Consider the following 24,494-nt stretch of genomic DNA (forward strand, 5'->3'; position numbering starts at 1 on the left):
TTTATGCTCCAAGGCCGCTGTATTATTGCCCACCCTGAGCTTTGTCTCCAGCTCCGGCTTTATGGAGGTACAATTTAAACAGCGTGCTACCTGATCTCCTGATCTTATAAATGAAATCTGAGATTTTGTCATATTTAATGTTGTATTCTTTTTTTTTTTCTCTCACACAGAGATCTGCAGTTCCGTCGCTGAAACCGCTGCAAAGGAAATAGCCACAGAAAGAAGCGAGCCGGGTAAGACTTGCCTCTGAATTATTTCCCACTTTTTAGTGATTATTAATGGTGTTATGATTTTTTTTTAAATCCAGCCCATGATAACTAGATGCATTTCAAAAAAAGATGAGAAAGACTGGGACACTGAGAGGACAATAATTATACATGACTAACCGTGACCATTTCATGCCTGAATATATGACCATACAAGAGATTGATGATTTTGTTTACTTTTTTATGGATAGATCTGTGTGTGTGTGTGTGTGTGTGTGTGTGTGTGTGTGTGTGTGTGTGTGTGTGTGTGTTGTGATTAATTGTGTTGGACAAATGCTATTGTGATCTCCATTAACAATAACAAACAGCTACACTCAGTTCATCAGTATTGTGTGTGTGTGTGTGTGTGTGTGTGTGTGTGTGTGTGTGTGTGTGTGTGTGTGTGTACCTGTTTTTTCCATTTGCATGTTTTTTCACCTTTGCCTGTGTGCATGTGTTGCGAAATAGATGGCCTTCACACCGCCACATAATCCACTCAGGAGTACACACAGATGTTAGCTGGAACCCCGCAGATAAATCCTGCATCCCATTTTTAGCGTGTAAGAGAGTGTGTGTGTGTGTGTGTGTGTGTGTGTGTGTGTGTGTGTGTGTGTGTGTGTGTGTGTGTGTGTGTGTGTGCGCACGTGTGTGTGTGTGTGTGCGCACGTGTGTGTGCGTGCGCGTGTAAATGCTCTGCCAGAAACAGCACGTTTAAACCCAATGCAATTAAAGACATTAGATTGAACCAGCTGCTTCATCTTTCTCCTAAAATGAACGCGTGTAGCGTGAGGGCTTTAGTAGCAGGTCAGCTTTTTCATCTGTGCTCAGGATGTCGTTTGTAATTCATAAGATGTCAACAAGGGACGAACAATTATGCGAGCATTTAGTGTGCACTTTGAATAACACGAACTGTGAATCCCAGGCTTTTGACTGAAACCCCTGAAGCAGTGAGAAGCAGCAGCTGAGCTTTTAGCACATGAAAAATCACTATTAGTCTATAATTTAGCCGGAGTGCAGGTGCAGTCTTACACACACTCGAAGCTCATCATGGTTTTATCAAAAAAATAAATAAAAAATGGAAAGCTGAAGGACCGAAATTATTACGATTTGACATTAGAAACTGTTTAAAATGGGGAAATGCTCAATATATTCTATTCTGGTACAGAAAACTGAAACACGATTATGTAAAAAAATACAGTGACGAAAAATAAGTATTCGGTTATTTTTGGTGTGCACATTCATCCTAGCTCCAGGGGATATATCAATTTCTTCCTACACCGTAGAATTTCCAAAAAGTAATTTGCTCTTTCCAGTGTTTTACCAACGACCTTACTGTACATACTACCAAGTATCTTGCCCTCAAGCTAATAGCATTAGCATAGTAGAGCATGCAGCTAATAGTAACATGCTAACATTTTCTTGTTAGCCAGTTAGTTCAGCTAGTTCTACTCTATACTGAACAAACTCTACGCAGGATCTCTTTCTTCCCGTATGAGGTTGCGTCAGTACAGAAGCCTAAAGAAAGAAATTCTAAAAAGATCTCTTGCTAGTTTTCTCGTTCGCTATTGAGTCATACTGAATGCACAGGCTGACATAAGGTGCATCATCCCGTATTAACTGCTCTATTCTGTGTAGTGACCCATAAGGGTTGATGGTATTGATGGTCTCAACTCAATTTCCCTAAGAAACATACAGGTTTTTTCTGCTGTTACTTGTGGCGATGTCTTTAATAGCATTTAGACCTGAGAGGAAAAAAAAGAAAACTATGTCTGAAAAGACTCAACGCATGAATATAACATGCTTTATGGATATCATTACTATACTGAAAGCATGATTGAAAGTAATGGACTGAACGGACTAAAAGAACCAACAATTCCCCCCACCTTCACCCCAGGTGGCTGGCCATGTCAATACCCGGTCACCAAAGCATCACAAGGCACGCTGAGCTTCCACTGAATGATGGAAGCTTAAATCCTCATTGCGCTACTGCACGCACACACACACACTCGTCTCCCAGCATGTAGCTGTATAGCTGGAGAAAGCAGATCGAGACAAATCGCAGCTTTAAGTCGTGCTGATCAGTCTTGCAAGGGCCACTCACCCGATCCCCCTCACACTGGGACCAAGAGAAACTATTCCAAGCAGGTCCAAATAGAGCCTATTTGTCCATTTAACACTCGTTTTTTGATCGATAAAACTTCCAGTTGGCTCTGTAACAAGTGTGTCGAGCAGGGCACAGGGGAAGAGTGCGAGGAGAAGAAGAAGAAAAAAGGCTGGCATGATTTTGTTTGGGGATCTTGCTAAGCATGCAGCCTCGCATGCTGACAAATTGTTCCTTATTTCCAAAGGACATATTTTTCACTTGCCTCAGAAGCACATGATCCACACCAAGCAGCTTTACCGAAATCTGGATATCGATTTCGATGCCTAACGAGCAAGACAGTGACGAAAAAATACCCGAGGCATACTTTTGAGACGAAACCCGACTTCGAACAAAGCCCATCTCCTTCAAATGGAATTGAAGTGGGATCGTTACTATAGCCATATAGAGTCATACAGAGAAAAGCCATAACACATAATATAATACTACATGTTTTAAAAGGGTACAGAGTAAGAACAGTTTTTATTGCAAATTATAATTCTGGGATAAGAATAAGCCAGTCTTTATGATCACAGCAGTCAATAAGCAAGTCAAGCAAGTCTATAGGATTACCCAGTGATATCGTAAAATTTGGATTTTGCTATATAAAATGATTTTGTCTACGTGTATTGTGTGAGTTAGCACAGGGCTTTGAGCTGTTCAGGGAAGCGTGGCGCTATGTGAGACGTCTCCACCCACTCACTTCCTCTTCCTTTGCTTTGATGGTGGTTGGTCGGGAGTAAATATTTAATCTGGTTGTAACAGACATGAGCTCGAGCAAGGCCACAATAGATTATGCACACACACACACACACACACACACACACACACACACACACACACACACACACACACACACACACACACACACACACACATATATATATACAGTATATAGGGGAAGTGCATGCATGTGTTGTTCATCTCTATTTCCATGTGTTGTTACAGTAGAGGATGAGAAAGCAGCAGGAGATGGCAAACCCCAGCAAGAGAAAGAGAAGCATGAGGAAAAGAAAAGTGACTCAGAGGAAGGTGCTGGTAACTTCCACTAGTTTCACACACTGACATCAAGATCAAGACAATATTTGCAGTATACATACAGCAGATTTACACTGGCAAGTTCCATACCTAAAAAAAAGCTATTCTTAAGCTATTTATGCCTTGATTTACACACAAAAAAAACCCCCAGAAACACAATATATTCAAACCCATCTACTGGTGTACTATCTACTTCATTCTGAGGTTTCAGTTGTATACCTGCTTTGTGTAACACTGCTCCATGGCTGTGTGTATCTTTGGCATGTTCTCTTTCTCTCTCTTTGTCTCGCCTTGCCTTGTTTCTGATAGATAATTCAAATCAAGTCACAGATATCCCTCTTCTATTCATAAGCAACATTCATATTTGTCCCTGGGCACCATTATTAAAAATGATAACTGTAATCTGGCTGCCTGCTGGCCATGCAGTTTAGATTGGCCGGGTTTGAAAGGACTAATAAAACAGGCAGAGGCTGTTGGGCTGTTTGAATTATGGATCAAAACAGTCTGAGGACTGAATTAGAATAGGGCTGAGGCAGATTTATCCAATCTTTTAGTTTGTTAATCCTGCTTTCTTCTTCGAAGGGGTTGAGAAGGAGACGAGTGCCGGAGAGAAGAGCAAGGACGTTCCTGCTGATACAAAACAAGAGGATGATGAAGGTGAAATTTCAGGCTTTCAGAATTTATACTTATTCAAGATCTATACATGGATATTAATGATTGTAGACACTGATGCAGGGATTAATGTGGGATTTGTATAGGCAATTCTTTTTGTCACTAGTACAGAACTTTTCATTGTGCATCTGACATCCTGAAAATAAGGAAAAAGCTTAACAACTGTTTTGGCTGACCTTTGCTCACGATGTCCATCTTTTCTTGAAAAATCCTTCCTTGTAAGTGTATCTGCGACCAGCAATCTTATTTTGAAAACAGCTAATAAATCAACACGGATATATTTGAGCTTGTGCAGTTTGCTACAGATGCGGGTTGTAAACTCTGATTAGTGCGGACGTGAATATGCAGACGTTATTGGACAGTCATTAGGGGGCCCTGAAGGGATCAAATCGCAGTCTGATTGGCTACAGCAACAGCTTCAGGCTACGTAGAGTTTATGCTTTAAAAAAAAAAAGCCTTTAGTGTTTACAGTGCTGGTTTTACCGCAAAACGTGATGTGACGGCTGGAATCTGATTGGATAGAAACTTTAACGCACATTTTTAACACAGTGGTGGAGCAGGAGCAGCCGAGCTTAGAGAAACACTCTGAAATGAAGGGAATGGACTATTTGGAATAATTGAATACATATTCATGGATGAAAATGATATTCAAATGTAAGTCAGTGATTCTGATTTGGTTCTGGTTTGGGCCAGAAGAAAAGGACTGGAGAGGTAAGAAAGAAAGGCGTTTTATTTTGTATTTGTTACATGTTCATTACAGCACAGTGAAAGTCTTTCTCAGCAAATCCCAGTGTTGTAAAAAAAAAAATCTAGTGTCAGAGCACAGGGTTAGCCATGATACAGCGCCCCTGGAGCACAGACTGGTGAGGGCCTTGCTCAAGGGACCCAAGTGTGGCAGTTTGGCGATAAGGAGACGTGAACAAAATCTGCTTCCACCTTTTTCCGATGTTTGTTGTTGTTTTTTTGCAGGTGTGGAAACACTTATTAGCCCTGATTTCAAAATGTCAGGTGATTTCCTAGGTTTGCTGGTGTTTTTTTTGCGTTTTAAATGCACCATTGAGAAACGGTTCACCAATCAATAATATCCATCTAACAGCTGCAGTTCGCTCGGTGACTTTCCAGAGTGCAAATTAGAGCGAAGCTCATTTATCCCGAAGTCCCGATGTAAATAAATCCAGCTTTGCAAAGGGTGAGAAAAGAAAGAAAAGAGAAAGAGCTGCAGAATTGGAAATTGAGTCCCGTCTCTCTCTTAGACAGGTGAAGATTTAAAGTAATGGCCCCCAGAGCCTCAGAGGCTCTAAATGAGTTCGGCCTTCGAACAGTGTTGAACAAAGTGCATCCAGGCTCGGGATCATATATAACTGTTTAGCTAAAAGACCATGTCCTGCACTGTGGGTTGTTGTTTTATTTTTTGTAGGACATGGGTGCTTTTGACAGGTTGCTGTATGTGCAGATGTGGAGCTTAAAAAAAAAACTTAATTATGCATTATTTAAATGTGGGATTCTGTTGCTCAGGTTGCGATACTGTGATCGACAGGGCTTAATGGCGTGTGTGTGTGTGTGTGTGTGTGTGTGTGTGTGTGTGTGTGTGTGTGTGTGTGTGTGAGTGTAAGATAGCGGAGAGGTATAAGGTGTTAAAGTCTAACTAAGTGTGCGTGGGAGGAAACCTTTAACAGAGTGGAAACAGGTCAGCCACTGGTGATACATGCACACACTCACACACGCGCACACACACGCACACTAATGTACACACTCTCATATATCTTCGAAACAGAAATGTTGCTTGGACTTATTCCATCTGTTCATTTTTCTTTTTCTCACTATTATTCTTTCTGTACCTTTTCTGTTGTTGTCTTTTGTTTGCACTTTTTTTCCCTCTCCTGCAAAAGGGCTGATTTAATGTGCGGGAAAAAGGCATGTGCATTAAAACGTGAATTCAAAAAGCGAAGCGCAGTTGTATACGGTCTTGTTCTTTTCCTGAATATATCTCTTGAGCCGAATTGGAGGAAAAAAACACAGCTCCCAATCCCTCTGTGAAATGATTCTTGTAATGATATTGTGTTAGATACACTATACAGACAAAAGTTTTGGGACCAAAAAACTGGAGGTACACAATTGTACAAGGCGTCATTGGATGCAGTATAAAAAATGTTGATTCGCTTAAACTTGTAAATCCAAACATGTTTAAGCATCCAAATCTGGTGGAACATCTTCCTAGAAGAGTGGAGGGAGTTATAAGTTGAAATTGGGACCAAATGTGGAATGCTACAGCCATACTTACGACCAAGTGTCCGCAAATCTTTTGGCAATATAGTGTATCCTCGATATATGTATATACTTTATAATGCTTTATTATAAGTTGCCAAGCCATAAGAAATCACATTTCTTTTACAATCCTTTACCATTGCGCATGAATCTGTGTTTCCCAGCAGCCATTCCCATTCCATTTCTATACAGAAAGTAATATCACAGGATCAATTGAATTCCAGAGACACGTTTCGACCTTTCTCCGAAAGAAGCTAAAATATATTCCTTATTATTACTGTACTATTCATTTCTGATTTCTCTAATGTCGATTTTATAGTGGCCATCTTCGAGATTGGCAGTTAATGTCATTATTACTACTGTTATTGCCTGCGGTTTTTCTGCATGGGCAAAGAGGCATTCAATTGGCTTTCCCATAATTGGCATCGAATTTACCGCAGCTCTTTGAAATCTATTATCACCAATAAGATGATCAGTGCAGGCCTGCAGAAAGGTCAGAGCGCAGCGTCAGCTAAAGGTCAGGCGTTCTCGTTTTTATGCGATGCTCTACATGAGCAGCAATAGTAGATCAGTGGAAAAGGGATGTAAGTTATAAATATTACGCAATGTACCGTATATAGCCCTGTAATTGCCGCTGGAACTCATACAAGTGTATGGAGGTGTGCAAAGATTTTGTTTTTGCTTAAAATGAAAAGTGTTATGATGACCAAGGTTTTGTGATGATTTTGGCTGTGAAGCACATGTGAAGAAAACTTTGATGAAAATAGCAAATTCTACACCTACACCTACTTTTTTTATGTAGCACTGTCTTTAAGTGGTAGATATTCTTTATTGATTCGAATTAAATTCTAGGTTTAGTTTAGTGGTGGGCCGTGTATTTCACACCCAAGCCTTCAGTGGTGTTCTACCTGAACCAATCCACCTCTTAATACCATCATTATGACACCATGACTATAGAAACCATCAATATTATAGAGAAACGCAGTAGAACAGAGCGATGCATCACAGACAGGAATCTTATACAGTGAGAGCATTTTTTTCAGGTAAATGTCCTTCTATGTGTATCTGCGTCCAAATTAATTTTTTCTCTTCTGTTAGAGGTGTTAAAATCCACACAAATATATTTAAGCTTGTGCGGTTTGCTTTAGATGCGGGTTGGCGATCGCTCTCCAACCATCCAATCGATTGACGTGAAAACATCGACGTGATTGGACACCTGCTAGAGGGTCCCGAAATGGCCAAATCGCAATCTGATTGGATAAAGCAGTAGTTTAGCGCAGCATACGTGTGAATGTTAAAAGCACATAGGCTTATGGTGTGACATCTAAGCTGGCCTCTGACGCAGCAGAGAAACTGACTTACAGAATACCATAATGACACCATAATGATTAAAGGGGAACGCTAAACTTAACCGAAAATAGCATGAGCTCATCATTTGTTTTCAGAGATCTGAATACTCATCAGTCACCAGGAAATGTAGCCATTCTGACCTTTATTTTTGTCTGTAAAGAACATTTTGAAATGAATGGACATTCGGTGCCACCCAGATAAGGATATGTTTCCTGTCTGGTTCCTCTCAAGGTTTTTTCCTCATGCCATCTCAGGGAGTTATTCATTGCCACAGTTTCCACTGGATCTCTCATTAGGGACAAACTTACAGTTATAAGAAACTAAGTAATACCTTATTTCATAACTGCTTTATCCGCAACAATGACCATTGTTAAAAGCGCTGTACAAATACAAATAAATTGAAATCAAATCAAATGAATTGGACAAAAATTTCACCATTTATCACCATAGACTTTAAATTAAATGGGATCCATTTCCAGACTTGTTTACCCCTCTCCTTTGCCTGCCATATTCTCCTTCTTCAATACGTCAGTAGTCTTTTATGCACTACTGAAGCATTTACCTCATTCAGTACTCAAAGCTCCATAGATTTCTTTTATTGAACTGTTCATGAACTAAAGGAACCTATCAATGTACAATTGATGGAAATCTGTGGTACAATCGAACACCACCATGTGTCTGTATACATTTAAGTGGCCCTCTAGAGATAACCCTTAGCCATCTTTTTTATCTTCACATGGCATCTTGGTTGAAAGTCGGCAATTGAAGTATAAGGAAGAGGGAAAAAAATTCTAGCAGAGAAGTTAAGTGAAACAAAAATAATTAGCTGTGGTTTTAAAGATGACTGTAGGATCTTGTGAAGGTCTGAGATAATGTTTCATGCACCAAAAGTCCCTTCTTTCAGAACATACGATAAGATCTTCTGCGTTAATTAGCTGAGTAAGCTTTGACCTTTTTTAACCTTCTATTTTCACATAAAGCTATCTGTTCTCATTACCTGTCCAGCAGACACTATGCTTCAGGTGGGTTTATTGGCTGAAGATATTGATAGTTTTAGACAATGGTGTATTTCTGTGATTAAAATGCCTTTTTAGTGCTACATGAAGATCTGGGGCAGTGCCTATAGACTGGCCAATTGGGATAGTGGTCTCAAAGCCCCATCAAGAGAAGGTACACTAACTAATGAAGTTCTTCCAAATGAGTTAAACATTTGTTTATTAAACTTCAATTTCAGATAAAGCAGTCTCTCACCAGCAGATATATGATTTCATGTATTATTTAAAACTAGAGGTAGTTGAAGATGTTCTACAGGCTCTAATAGTTGAATATAGGATACTAGAGGATGGACCAATCCATGGAGCAATGGCACAGCTTGGTGGGGGTCATAGAAGTATGCAGTTTCTACATGTTTTGTGGGAAATTCTCCAAAACTAAAACGATGGTTTTTACTGGAAAAGAATGAGACAATTCCCCCCTTAAGATGAGGGAAGAGGTTTTTTTTGACAAGAAAAGGTTCAGCAACAACTTCTGAAGTGAGAAAAGTTGCTGAAAGTTGTTTGGATGGATATCTTATAAGGATGCCCTCTGGTCTACTTCTGGTTTAAGAGACCCTGGAGCAGACCCAGAACCTGCTGTAGGTATTATTTCACTTTTTCATGTTTTGGAAATATTTGGGGAATCTGTATGTGGGATAGAGGCCTCTGAATAAATGTTTTCACATTCATGATCATATATATATAAAAACTAATGAAGTGTTTGCACAAAAGAAGACAATTGTCCATTTTATTGTCCATTATATTGGATTGATATAGAAATGAATTAGTGTTGATTGTGTCAATGGCTAAATATTAGCATTATAAACACCCCCCCACACTTGATAGGGCCCATGATAGAGATCGAACATCTACTGTTGATGGACATGAGGCTAGAAATATAGTCTGGCTTGTGCTCTCTTGTGTCCCAGTGGCCCAGTTAGCATCAAAGCTAACATTGGGAAGAGAAACCTCTTACCTGTGTCCCTGAGTGGAGCTTTGAAGCTCCTCTTTTGATCAGCACCTTCATCTGTCCTGCTGCCTTTCAGGTTGAAATTCAGAGGAAAGGTGGGAGGAATAATTTTTTAGGGGAGAATACGTCAGCGCTCGCAAACAAGAAAAAAGAGCGATTTGTAAGGCATGTGATTTGTGTCTGATTATGCAAAGAGCAGGGTTTTTGTCGGGCTTGATTTACATATTCCTTTGTCTTGGTTTGGTTTCTCAGCCCCGTACATTGTATTATACACTCAAAAATTAATACTGCCTGCTGCATTTTTTTTTTTTTTTTAATGAGCCATCCTAATTAATGTAGCACGCTCTACATCCCGAGATATTCATGACCGGGAAGTCATTCGAATTTCAAATGAATGCCACAATTGCCCCATGCTTTTTGTACCATATGGATGCACTTGAACCAGTTTCTCCGTCCTGTCCTTCCAGTAACGTGTCTCTTTCTCTGTTTTGTCGCTCTCTTTCAGAAGACCAAGTAACAAGCATGAACAGCAAGCAAGCAGATGGTCAAGAATCAGTAGAGACCATGGAGGTTGAGGGTAAGCCACAACATCAGCCATTTATCCCATCTTTCTTCCACCCAGCTTCAGTATCTGACATGTTATTCTTCTTAAACTGCAGCATCCCATATTAAAGCTTTCCTGCGCCTATTATGTGCTACTCTACGATTCATTTAAATAATGTAGGTTCACGGAAAGGTGAGATCAGAAGCCTTTTTTTTTTCTTAGGCTTCTTGCTTATCTCTGCCTCAGTCAAGATCTAAAATTAAATATATTAAAATTAAATACTCTTCGAGTACGATGACAGTAGTACGAATGCAAATTGGCCAAGATTCGACCACGTACACCTGCACCGCGCATTTAACTTGTCATTATAACGAATAATACTTGCCTGTTAAAACAAAGGCATCGGCATGCGGTGAATTATGTCTGTACTTATTAAACACCGTGGTGCTAAGAGCATGTTGCAGTAATTATACAAAGAACTTTTGCTTTTATTTCGCTAGCATCACCCCCCGAATTGATCACTTTTCTGACAGTTTTGCTCGCTTTTAGTGCGAGAATCTTTTTTTTTTTCCTTGACATTTCCGCTTTGCTTCCTGAGCTCTGACCGTAAATATCAGTGCTCCACCAGGTACAAAGATTTCCTCAGTAAATTTGCATTCCTTTTGTGTTTTTACCTGTATAAGCCCCGACTCTCGCCTATGGGTTTGCATAGCTACTGGATTTTCACTATGCTAAATAATTCAGGGGGTGTTGAAAAAAAAGGCCTAGCTACCTGTACCTGCTCGGTTTAGTGAGTATTTAGGTCACGCCGAAGCTCAGGCTTCATTCTGCATCTTTATGGTGCTTTAAGTTCTGCATTTGTAGCAGAAAAATAAACAATAATTTTATTGCTTAATTATCAGATTATGTTTATACACATCCATACAAACACCATTAACTTTACTGTTAACACCTGCACTCTTGCACATCCGTGCAGTTCTTTAATCACCTAATCGTGTGTGGAAGCATCACAATCCATAAAACCATGCAGGTACTACAGGGCGTTCACATCAGACATTCTAATAAGACTCCTTGTGACCCCTGGTGTTGCTGCCAGTATTTCAGATTCTCCTGATCTCCTGTGAATTTGGAGATGAGTAAACCTCTGCCCATGACAGCCTCAGATTCCTTTTCTTGGGTGACCCAAGACAAAAAAAACTGGGTTTGAACCTGGTCTAGCCTCAGAGTTCAATATTATGTGGATGCTGAGAGTTTTTCGTTGTTGTAAAGCGCAATTATTTGACTGTTAGTTGTCTTCCTGTCAGCTCAAACCAGTCTGATCATTCATTCTAATCTCTTTCTACACTCACCAGTATGCACCCTCGCCTCACTGGATGTTTTATGTTTTTCGCACAATATTCTGGTGTGTGTTAAACTTTCTGAAATAAAAACAAAAGGTCAAAACAGACCCTCTGGTACCAACGTCCGAGCCACCAAGACAGAGTCAACACCTCCTTCATTTTGATGTGACCAATACCTGACACACATTCTTTAGTATACCCGTGTCTTATCATGACGTCATACTCAAAAGTCTTATTTTAAGCTTTTCGAATGTGCCGACCATCTGCTCCCAGGGCAAACTGTCCCACACTTAATCTCTCATTTTTAATGCAGAGTGTAACCCCTAAAGCAGCTGGCCCCATGTTCTCTTTTCACACCACATTAAGAGCCTCATGTTTTTCTAACAATGTTCTTTCCACCCTTGTTTGAGACAAAGATCTTTCAGGGCATCTAAGAAGAGGTCTTTGAAAAAAAGCTCTGCTTACAAAACCAGCCCTACCAGGCCCATCTTGTAATGTTGAGTAAATGTCCCAGCAGCCTTGTGCTGCTTTGTGCCCCCTTCTTCCTCCCTCTTCTTTCTCTCTCCTTTCTTACTAACCCTCTCTGGTGACAAAAGGCCAACTATAGACAAGAGGGTCACTTTTTTTTTCCCACTGAAGGAACGAGCATCTGCGGTATTTATGACCCGCCTCCGACCCCAATTGCTTTTCAGCTCACTAGGTTTTAATTGGCTTTGATTGTCCAGAGCTTTTTATCATCTCACAGCAATGAAAACGAGAGAGCCAGACGTGTGCGTGTTGTGGGGGGAGTAAAAAAAAAACCCTCCCGGACATTCAAGTACTTCCCACAATGTTCCTCTCCGAACATGCATTCATTGGCACTATAACCACTCAAGTTCCTACAACCCTCGAATATTTACACATGAAAATAAGGGTTTGTTCTTCACATTTAGCACTTCATCAACTCCGTAGGCCTTGCTGCTTCGTAAAGGTCGCTTTCAAGTGTTTGCCGGAAAATGCAGCGAGCTCTGGGAACGCAGGTAAAATGAAACAAAAGTATAACACTCGTTGACATCGATGCATAAGGTTCATTCACAAACACATGCTTTACTAGAAAGAACAGTTTTTACTTCGTTTAACAAAAAACAAGGCTTTTTACGCAGTGAAATAGTTGGATTGCAGTGGCTCACGGGGGGGGGGATTTGTTTTTTGGGTAAATCTATAACTAAATGGTATGACCACCTCTGTGAAGATTCGACTGTGAACTCAGTGGTTAGGATCTGGGACTATTGATCAAAAGGGCGTGAGCTAAAAAAAAATCCCAGCTCCACCAAGCTGCCACTGCTGGGCTCTTGAGCAAGGCCTTTAACCCTCAACTGTTCAGTTGTAGGTCTCTCTCTGTATAAGGGCGTCTCCCAAATGCCGTGAATGTAACTGATATGGAAAGCCATAATAGTCTAAAGAGATCATTCACTCACTGAACAATGGGATGTGGTGCAACATGAAGCATATCTCAAATTACCATACAATCAAATCAAACTATAATCTGATATAAGCATTCATCAGTGCTGTGGTTTAAAATGTAGAGAATGGGACAAACCATAGACGTGAAAAAAAACAGACTTTGTAACCAGTTGGTGTTTTTTTTAGCAATATAATTTACAGAGATTGTGTTCATTCTGATTTAATAATAGCAGTTATTAGTAGTGGACTTTTTTCCAGTTTTTATCGAGTTTTAGGAAGACTGCCTCCATGGTACGACGGATGTGGCAGTGTGCGTTAACACGAAGGTTACCTTCGATCGTAAGTCTCATGGACCGCTAGGCTCTGATGAGTAAAACGCCAATATTTTTCCGCTTTTCCTTCGTCGCTCCCTCCCGAAGCATTCTCTCGTTAAAACTGTATTGCTCCTTGCCACAGAACACAAGCCGATCTTTCCTAGATACCATGCCCCATGTGAAAGGTTAGAACCAGCTGTTCATTGCCTCGTGAGATATCGAGCAGCTTTGTTCAATACACGGATGATGGTTTTTTTGTGACTGCCTCAAAGCATTGCGTCTTGTGCTCGTTTTAAAGAAGATTTTTCGATTAACCCCGGGAGTCAGGGCTGAAAGGGATCCTCCGAGGTGCCAGTCACATGTCACTGGTTTGATTACGGGCATCTTCTGTCGCCGGTGTGTTTCTGGTTTCTTTTGCTTTGTTGCAGTAAGATCAGCTGAAAGTCAGAGAGCATGAAATGTGTATGGCGCAGTTCACGTAAGAAGAGCATGCAGGTCGGATAGTCTGAAGAAAAACTACGTACACTTACCAACCGAGTCATTAGAGATCCTACCAGTCAGTTGAACTCAGGCAGTGTGCAGAGAAAGTTGTACAAATGAGCTAGCAGGGTTTAGAAGGGTCATTTTTTTGGCTTCCATATCATCTTATTCGTTGGGAAAAAGTTGCTTATTGGGCTATTTTTTGTTGAATCAAGAATAACACTAATACATATATTTGAAGTACAGGCAAAATGCATAATAACATAAATATGATGCATTGATTTTTTTAAAAAGTGTGCATCGGATATCGCGATGCATCATTTGTAACATATTTGCCTCGATTCGCTGTACGTTTATTATTTAGAACGTGACCAATAATTTGTAACCGATATTTTATATATAGGTTGATTTCTCTTCGCTAAACTGCTGCTACGCGAATATGAATACGAATATGATATCACATCACTACGGAGACCAGGGCGTGTCCTGAGAGTCCATAGAATACAGATTAACATGGCAGAGGTAGAGCTGCATCTTCCTGGAAACAAAACAAAAAAAAGAACGTCTGGTTTTATTTAATAATTTTTGCACTACAAAGGCCTAAGTACACTATATTGGCAAAAGTATTTTGGTCATAAGTATGGTAATTTTTAAGCATTGCATTCCACATTTAGTCCCAATTCGCTCCTCTAAGTCCCTCCACTCTTCTGAAAAGCTGTTTTACTCGATTTTTCGAGTGTGCTTATAGATATTTGTGTTCATCAGCCACAAGGGTATTGTGAAAGGCAGGTACTGATGTAGGTGAGGAGACCTGGGGTGCACTCATCGTTCACATTCATCCCAAAGGTGTTCAGGAGGGATGAGATCAGAGCTCTATAATGGGCCACTCAAGAGCTTTCTCTCCAAAGCATGTAAACCAGATCTCCAAGGAGCTCACCGTGTGCACAGGGGCATTGCCGTGCTGGAGAAGGTTTGGATTCATCAAAGCTTATGGTACATTATTCACTTTATATATTCAACACAATCTCTTACAAAATCCATAGGGCCTAGGAACAGGTTTCAGTACAAATGTACTCCATTAGATGGCCCTTGAACCCTTTAGTATAACCAGCCTGAACTTTTTACCCAAGTCAATTTATACATATGCTGCTGTTTCAAACAATAAAAACATTATCACAATATTAAGCATGATAAAAAAACTGCCAGGATATTAATCCTTTTGTGCCAAAAAAACACTGTCCTTGGTTCATTCTGTTTTGAATCTCATATTAGATAATATCACAAAGTGAAGTGATGATGATGGCTGGAAAAACGTGATGACTCTGGAGCTAATGTAAGTCATTGGCAACGTTTTAGTGCACTCTTAACTCGATGATTTTGGTGGTTTATGTTTGAGAGTGTGTGTGGGTGGCGTGCTCTCTTTTGATGACGTAAAAAGTGCTTGCAGCTGCATTTAATGAGTAGCTTCAGGTGTGCTTTATTCTCAAGCCGTCTAATTATTAGCAGGATACTACAGAATCAGGAAGTTGCTTTATTACATAATAAGGATGATGCGAGGCGTTGTTCTAGAAGCTAATTCTGTGTGTGCTAATTTGTGTCGCATGGGATACAACTCGGCACAGAAAACTGGGTGGGTCTTATTTGAGAAGAGTTCAAGTGATACTTAATTATTTGTCATGTGCAAATATTACACTTCTAGTGTATATCCGCTGAAACGAAGTGAGTGTGTGCCCCAAAAATGAAGTGCTAGCTTAGTGGTTAAGGCATTGGGCTTGGATCCAATGGTCGTGAGTTTAAATCCCAGGAACACCAGTTGCCACTCTTGGGCCCCTGAGCAAGGCCCTTAACCCCATTGCTGTTCAGATATATGATTAAGATAAATGTAAGTCGCTCTGGATAAGAACGTCTGATGAAATGCAGTAAATGAGAACGGATTTCTCCACATTTAATACCTGCATGTGCTAAATAAATCTATTTAACGCTGCCTTGTATTTCACACTTTTTTAGATTAAAACAAAAAAAAGGCACAAAATGCATATCTATTAGGGCAAAAACTGAACAACACTGCATAATAGTTCTAATAAGGCTTAAAGATTCCACCTTAATACTTTATGGAGCTTGCTGTCACTAACATGTGTGAGAACCCAGAACACACAGTTTATTATTGGCTCAAATATTGATTCGTCTTTAGGATGGCAATTAATTCCGGTGAGTCTTTAGTATTCAATTAGCTTTCTCAGGCTGTTTCATGCATAATGATTTGTCACATGTGTAAATCATGTTTATCATCGGCTTGTTCTTATTGAACACTGCTGAAATGATGAAGTCTGGGTGTGTCACAAAAGGCTGTACTTTAAGTCATTAATATGCCAGGCAGTGATGTGAAACATTTGTTACCGTGCTTAAGACATTTTTTAGCTACTTTCTAGTTTTACTGACTAGAGCAACTTTTACACTCTCCTCAACTACAATTAACTACAATATATGTACTTTTTACTCCACTGTATTTTAATTGCCGATGACCGTTACCAATTACATTTTGCACGCTTTATCTGCTGTGGCGTATTTATTCTCCACAAGAGGTGATATCGCTATCTGCAGGGTATTGAACGCCATTGTGCTAGATGCGATTTGTCTTTTTCTTTGAGAACTAGTGCGACTTTGAGCTTATGTTGAGTACTCAAGTAATTTTCAAATCAACTCAAGTCATATTGTTGGCTATTAACTTGGAGTAATGGAGTAAGGTTTGGTATCAATATTTTTACTCAAGTATAACCAGGTACTTTATTTACACCTCTGTTCGTAGCTATACTATTAATACTGCTTGAAAATGGAGCTCGAGCAACTTCTGTTTTTCACACTATAAAGTTCATGAACAGGCCTGTTTGTATCTCAAATGCTTCCTGCTAACTCATTCATAGTGAAGTTGACTGTTAATGTGTGAACAGACTTGAATGTGCAAAGACAAACATCTAATGTTGACCAATAACTTTCGTGAAAGGTTTTCGTGGGGTCTTAAAAAGTTGTTAAAAAATTCTTTTTTTGGCTTAAAAAAGTCTTAGATTTCCTGTTCTTTGTCTTAAATTATTTTAAACAGGTCTTAATTTTCATGTCCATCTAACAATACCTCTAATCCTCAATGAAATGCAGCATTCCGCAACACATTTTTTCGCTTGTTAATTTCTGCGGCGTTGTAGTTCTTTCTTTTGTAAATTCTCTGTATTACGACTACAAATGTGACCAACATGCAAAAGCCAATCAGATCTGTTATTGCCACAATTCTCTTGATTGTACCCAGAGGTGGCAAAAGTACACACATCCTTTACTTAAGTAGAAGTACAGATACTCATGTTTTAAAATACTCGGGTAAAAGTTAAAGTACTGATTAAACTTTTTTACTTAAGTGAAAGTAAAGAAGTCTTGGCTCAGACATGTACTTAAGTAAAAAGTAGTTATTACTGCTTCCTGTTTTAGCTGTTAACTGGACCTCACATCATAGATAGATAGATGGATAGATGAATAGATGGATGGATGGATGGATGGATGGATAGATGTATTTTTGTATGTATGTATGTATGTATGTATGTATGTATGTATGTATGTATGTATGTATGTATGTATGTATGTATGTATGTATGTATGTATGTATGTATGTATGTGAGTGAGTGAGTGAGTGAGTTATAGCCTAGTGGGTTAATGTCAGTATCCCCACAAGGATGAGTTTGAGAGTTTGATTCCTGGTCGAGCTGGTGGTTGCTGTGTTGGTAAATAAAACTTCTGGACCTGTCCCCTCTGAAAACATTTCAATTCTGTGTTGGATAAATTTCTTGATTTCCTGGTTTTTAATGAAAGATAACCCCACCAAAAAAAAAAAAAAAAAAAAAAAAAAAAAAAAAAAAAAAAAAAAAAAAGCACTTCTGTGGTAGCTCAGTGGGTTAAGGCTTGTGCCTGAACATGGTCCTTAATATAGTCCACGCTGGTGATAAGGTTTCAAAGCCAGTCCTACATGCCTTCTTTCTTACTGCGCTGGCATGAAACAAAGTATGAACCCTCCAAAAAGCACACATGCTTTTCAGCAGCGGTCGCTCAGTGGTTTAAGGCTTGTGCCTCATCTAAACATGCGTCCCAGTCTGATCTCTTCCATGGTTCATTGGATTAAAGCTGGTGCCTCGCTGATGGTAAGGATCAGGGTTTGAATCCTGCTAGGTGCGATGTAGGTTATGTTCCTGCTTCCTAAATCTTTCTTTAGCTTTATATTCTTGTGTTGATGGTTTAAAGGTAGATAGACCTGCTCTAAACAACCTTCCTGGCTTGGTTTCCCTGATGGTTCAGTGGGTTAAATCAGGTTTTTGCTTTTGGTGGGGTTCAGGGTTCGGGGTTCGAATCCTGCTTTCTGTCTGCCAGTCACGATCAGGATTCACGTCCTACATCTTTCTTTAGCGATATATTTTTGTTTTTAATAGGTTGAAAAGAAAGATAGACCTGCTCTAAACAACCTTCCTGGCTTGTCTTCCCTGATGGTTCAGTGGGTTAAATCAGGTTTCTTGCTTTTAGTGGGGTTCGGGGTTCGAATCCTGCTTTCTGTCTGCCAGTCACGATCAGGATTCACTTCCTACATCTTTCTTTAGAGATATATTTTTGTTTTTAATAGTTTAAAAAGAAAGATAGACCTGCTCTAAATAAGCTTACTAGCCTGTCTTCCCTGATGGTTCAGTGGGTTAAGGTTGGTATTTCGCTAGTGGTGGGGATCATGGTTTGAATCCTGCTTTCTTGTGTTGATGGTTTGAAAAGAATGATAGACCTGCTCTAATCAAGCTTCCCATTCTGTTTTTTTCTGATGGCTTAGTGGGTTAAGGCTTGTACTTTGCTAATGTTGGTGGCCAGGGTTCAAACCTGGATTTCTGTCTGCTAGTCATGAGGTAGGTTAAATTCCTGATTCCTACATCTTCTTATTCTTGTTTTGATGGGTTAAAAAGAAAGATAGACCTGCTCTAAACAAGCTTACCAGCTTGTCCTTCCTGATGGTTCAGTGGGTTAATGCTGGTACCTTGCTAATGGTGTGAATCAGGGTTCGAATCCTGCTTTGTCCCTGCTAGTCACGTTATGGGTTTGCTTCCTATGTCTGTCTTTAGCGTTATATTCTTGTGTTGGTGGTTTGAAAGAAAAGATAGACCTGCTCTAAACAATCATTGCAGCAGGTCCTTCCCGATGGTTCAGTGGGTTAAGACTGGTATTTCGCTGTTGGTGGGGTTCAGGGTTCGAATCCTGGTTTCTGGCTGGTCTGAATTTCTTGTTTTGAAGCATGAAACGAAGGATAAACCCCCAAAAAAAAGAAGGAGTGTTGTGGGACCTGATGGCTTTGTGACAAAAGCCTTGCCTCTGACTTCAGAGGTTGCTGGTTCGAATCTGGCTTGTCCCCACACTGGGTAAGCTGTGTGGAAAGTAGTGACTGGTGAGCAATGAGGTAGTTGACTGTAAACAAAGGCTGTGAAGACCTGCTGCTTCACAGCCTCAGAAAAAGTGAGGGTGATAGGTTTTTGACAGAATTTTTCCCTATATATGCAAAACTAAGTCGATAATTTTTTGAAAGTTTTTGCTTCATAACCCCCTGTTTTCAGCTTCTCAGACACCGGGGGGGCAGATGCCCGGATATTGCCCCCCTGCTTCAGGATACGCTCTCCGAAACCATCCACGTCCAACCTTCCACGCAGCCATTTCTGACACCTTCCTTACTACGGCCACCGGAACCTTCCACACTCTTAACTTTGAGCCCTGGCCGGGGTTTGAACCGGCAACCTCTCAACCCAGAGGTAAAGCTCTTCCAATTGAGCCACAGGATCTCCTACAAGAACCTGATTTTTAGGACCTTTTTTGTTTTGTTTTTTAAAAACCTTTTGAACAATTTAAAGGAAAGCTAAAGGGTAGGAATCGAACCAGGTGAGTCAGATAGCAGAGGCTGCATTACTAACCACTACACTACCACAGGGGGGGCAAACAAGCCTTTGCTTATTAGACTCTTGGCTTTTCTATAATTAGGAGACCAGTGTTTTCTCTTAGATCATGATGGTAGAGGGTCAAAACTCCTTATGACCCAAAAGTTCTATTTTGGTCTCATCTGACCACATGACTTTCTCCCATGACTCCTCTGGATCATCCAAATGGTCATTGGCAAACTTAAGACGTGCCTGGACATGTGCTGGTTTAAGCAGGGGAACCTTCCGTGCCATGCATGATTTCAAACCATGACGTCTTAGTGTATTACCAACAGTAACCTTGAAACGGTGGTCCCAGCTCTTTTCAGGTCATTGACCAGCTCCTCCCGTGTAGTTCTGGGCTGATTTCCCACCTTCCTTAGGATCATTGAGACCCCGCGAGGTGAGATCTTGCATGGAGCCCTAGTCCGAGGGAGATTGACAGTCATGTTTAGCTTCTTCCATTTTCTAATGATTGCTCCAACAGTGGACCTTCTTTCACCAAGCTGCTTGGCAATTTTCCTGTAGCCCTTTCCAGCCTTGTGGAGGTGTACAATTTTGTCTCTAGTGTCTTTGGACAGCTCTTTGGTCTTGGCCATGTTAGTAGTTGGATTCTTACTGATTGTATGGGGTGGACAGGTGTCTTTATGCAGCTAACGACCTCAAACAGGTGCATCTAATTTAGGATAATAATTGTAGTGGCGGTGGACATTTTAAAGGCAGACTAAAAGGTCTTTAAGGGTCAGAATTCTAGCTGATAGACAGGTGTTCAAATACTTATTTGCAGCTGTATCATACAAATAAATAGTTAAAAAATCATACATTGTGATTTCTGGATTTTTTTTTTTTTTTAGATTATGTCTCTCACAGTGGACATGCACCTACGATGACAATTTCAGACCCCTCCATGATGTCTAAGTGGGAGAACTTGCAAAATAGCAGGGTGTTCGAATACATATTTTCCTCACTGTAGATAGATAGATAGATAGATAGATAGATAGACAGACAGACAGACAGACAGACATGACACCCTAGTGGGTTAATGTCAGTTTCCCCACAAGGGTGAGTTTGAGAGTTTGATAGCTGGTTGCTGTGTTGGTAAATAAAACCTCTGGACCTTGTCCCCTCTGAAAACATTTAAATTCTGTCCTTTCTGTGTTGGATTAATTTCTTGATTTCCTGGTCTTTAATGAAAGATAACTCCACCAAAAAAAAGGCCCTTCTGTGGTAGCTCAGTGGGTAGCCAGTCCTACATGCCTTCTTTCTTACTTACAAAGTATGAATCCTCCAAAAAGCACACATGCTTTTCAGCAGTGGTCGCTCAGTGGTTTAAGGCTTGTGCCTCATCTAAACATGCATTTCAGTCTGATCTCTTCCATGGTTTAGTGGGTTAAGGCTGGTGCCTCGCTGATGGTGAGGATCAGGGTTTGAATCCTGCTTTCTGCCTGCTAGTTGCAATGTAGGTTATGTTCCTGCTTCCTAAATCTTTCTTTAGCTCAATATTCTTGTGTTGATGGTTTAAATGTAGATAGACCTGCTCTAAACAACCTTTCGGACTTGTCTTCCCTGATGGTTCAGTGGGTTAAGGTTGGTATCTCGCTAGTGGTGGGGATCATGGTTTGAATCCTGCTTTCTTGTGTTGATAGTTTGAAAAGAATGATAGACCTGCTCTAATCAAGCTTCCCATCCTGTTTTTTCTGGTGGGTTAAGGCTGGTACTTTGCTAATGTTGGTGGTCAGGGTTCAAACCTGGCTTTCTGTCTGCTAGTCATGAGGTAGGTTAAATTCCTGATTCCTACATCTTCTTATTCTTGTTTTGATGGGTTAAAAAGAAAGATAGACCTGCTCTAAACAAGCTTCCCAGCTTGTCCTTCCTGATGGTTCAGTGGGTTAATGCTGGTGCCTTGCTAATGGTGTGAATCAGGGTTCGAATCCTGGGTTTGCTTCCTATGTCTGTCTTTAGCATTATAGTCTTGTGTTGATGGTTTGAAAGAAACGATAGACCTGCTCTAAACAATCGTCGCAGCCGGTCCTTCCTGATGGCTCAGTGGTTTAAGACTGGTATTTCGTTGTTGGTGGGGTTCAGGGTTCGAATCCTGCTTTCTGTGTTTCTGTCTGATCTGAATTTCTTGCTTTAAAGCCTGAAACAAAAGATAAACCCCCAAAAAAAAGAAAGTGTATTGTGGGACTTGATGGCTTTGTGATAAAAGCCTTGCCTCTGAGTTCAGAGGTTGCTGGTTCGAATCTGGCTTGTCCCCACACTGGGTAAGCTGTGTGGAAAGTAGTGTCTGGTAAGCAATGAGGTAGTTGACTGTAAACAAAGGCTGTGAAGACCTGCTGCTTTACAGCCTCAGAAAAAGTGAGGGTGATAGGTTTTTGACAGAATTTTTCCCTATATATGCAAAACTAAGTCGATACTTTTTTGAACGTTTTTGCTTCATAACCCCCTGTTTTCAGCTTCTCAGACACCGGGGGGGCAGATGCCCGGATATTGCCCCCCTGCTTCAGGATACGCCCTCCGAAACCATCCACACCCAACCTTCCACGCAGCCATTCCTGACACCTTCCACGCTCTTAACTTTGAGCCCTGGCCGGGGTTTGAACCGGCAACCTCTCAACCCAGAGGTAAAGCTCTATCAATTGAGCCACAGGATCTCCTGCAAGAACCTGATTTTTAGGACCTTTTCTGGTTCTTTTTAAAAACTTTTTAAACAATTTAAAGGAAAGCTAAGGGGTAGGAATCGAACCAGGTGAGTCAGATAGCAGAGGCTGCATTACTAACCACTACACTACCACAGGGGTGGCAAACACAGCTTTGCTTATTGGACTCTTGGCTTTTCTATAGTTAGGAGACCAGTGTTTTCTCTTAGATCATGATGGTTGAGGGTCAAAACTTCTCCTTCCTGTACATTCTCTCAGTAACTCGAAGTCTATGAGAAGTGACTCAGGTACAAGAACCACATCTCCAACACCTGCACCACTGATATACCATGATTTACCAGCAACCAATTTTAATGATTTTTCATTGTTCTGTTTTTAAAAACTTCTTATAATGTTCAATATGAAACTAGAGGTAAGAATCAAACCAGGGAAGTCTTTCATCATAGATCATTAATAGCATTACTTTAAAACTCAAAACTTTGTTAGACATGTAAATGAGCAGGAAAGACGGAGACAACGACAAAGAGACACAGACACAGCTTTAGAAAGAGTGAGAAACAAATAGAGAGACATATACAGTGAGACAGAGACATTTACTAAAAGAGACACAGAGACAATTAGACAGAGAAAATAGAGAGACAAAGATAGCGAGATATAGCCACTTCCTGTTGGACGTGTTTATCCCGAGGGACTCTTAATGATCTAATTTACTAAATGAGCAGTAGTGAGTTAAGTGCTTGCTCAGGTGCCCAAAACTGGCAGCTTGAAGGTGTTAAACATGTATCATATTTACAGCATGTGATATATATATAAGCATATGAACAGTGATTAAATATAAAGTCTATATCAGTGCAGAGACGTGTGGACATCATTTAGAGCCTTTGCTATGTTTCCACACGGACAGTTAATGAGGTGATACCGGAGAAAATGCACCTCTTCAAGTCAAGTCAGGAAGCTTTTTTATATATATATATATATATATATAATTATAATTATAGACATTTTACAGATTTAAATGATGTATTGTTTTTATCTGTACGATCAATAAAGACAGTAATTTAAGTTTGTGTCGCCATTATCAGGGGAAAACCCACAAAACGCCACCCAGAGGGTAAATTGTGAGAATCATGGCGGATTTTGGTTTGGTTTGAGACTCAGAAATAAAGCAAAAGTTTACTGATTAAAAATATTTTTATCTGGAGTTAATTAATTTATTTTATATCTAAGTAAAGAAAGTAAAATATTTCGTGCCGTTTAAATTTTTTTTAATTTTGACAGCCAAATATATATATATTAATACAAAACTAATTAAAAATGTTGTTACCTAATGAATGTGTCCAGGCTAAAGATCCACATATAGAACACAAGCAGAGAAAAGATGATGATGATCAGGAATGTGTCTGTTCTCAGTCATGTTTACATCACTGACTCCCTCTGTCTCATCCATATTAACCCCAAACTTCTTACTGCCTTCTGTGGGGAGTGAGAGTCAGGACTTTATACACCAGTGGATTGAACTGGTGAACTGGCGCAGTAACAGGAAATCGGTTGTTCGGCTGAAATCGGCGTGCAGTGAAAATAAAAAAATAATATTTCACCAAATCAATGGATTAAAACTAAAGTAACGAGTCTGTTTTGAAAATGTAAGAAGTAAAAAGTACAGATATTTGTGTGAAAATGTAATGAGTAAAAGTAAAAATAAATAAATAGCAGAGTACTGATACCAGAAAAATCTACTTAAGTACAGTAACGAAGTATTTGTACTTCATTACTTCCCTCCTCTGACTGTACCACAGATGAAAAACAGATTTTGTTTTTCAGCTATGGGGGAAATGCAATTTTATCGATACTTGTCTTGAAAAAATTTTATTTAGGCCGTTGTTAAGGCCAGTCGCTAACAACATTTTTGTGTGTGTGTGTTTTTGATGTTGTGATATAGGTCTTACATTTCATTCTTAATGGTCTTACAAAGGTCTAAGAAAGTCTTACATTTGACTGCAAAAATCCAAGTAACTGTTTGTCTGCAT

General features: G+C 40.0%; 1 protein-coding gene across 4 annotated transcripts in view; it reads left to right on the plus strand.

Annotated features, from left to right (window-relative positions):
- The window catches only part of macrod2 (mono-ADP ribosylhydrolase 2), a 636,986-nt gene that overhangs the window by 601,321 nt on the left and 11,171 nt on the right, over window positions 1-24,494 (plus strand). Inside the window, exons 14-17 of one of the 4 annotated variants that reach the window (XM_083540474.1) lie at window positions 171-233; window positions 3,334-3,417; window positions 4,006-4,080; window positions 10,220-10,291. In XM_083540474.1, coding sequence (XP_083396600.1) covers window positions 171-233; window positions 3,334-3,417; window positions 4,006-4,080; window positions 10,220-10,291 — 294 coding nt within the window. Of the gene's footprint in view, window positions 1-170; window positions 234-3,333; window positions 3,424-4,005; window positions 4,081-10,219; window positions 10,292-24,494 lie in introns of all 4 variants that reach the window. The other 3 variants (XM_083540475.1, XM_083540472.1, XM_083540473.1) reach the window with 3 other exon arrangements.

Source organism: Silurus aristotelis (genome assembly GCF_946808225.1).
Source record: "Silurus aristotelis genome assembly, chromosome: 4".
NCBI lineage: Eukaryota > Metazoa > Chordata > Actinopteri > Siluriformes > Siluridae > Silurus > Silurus aristotelis.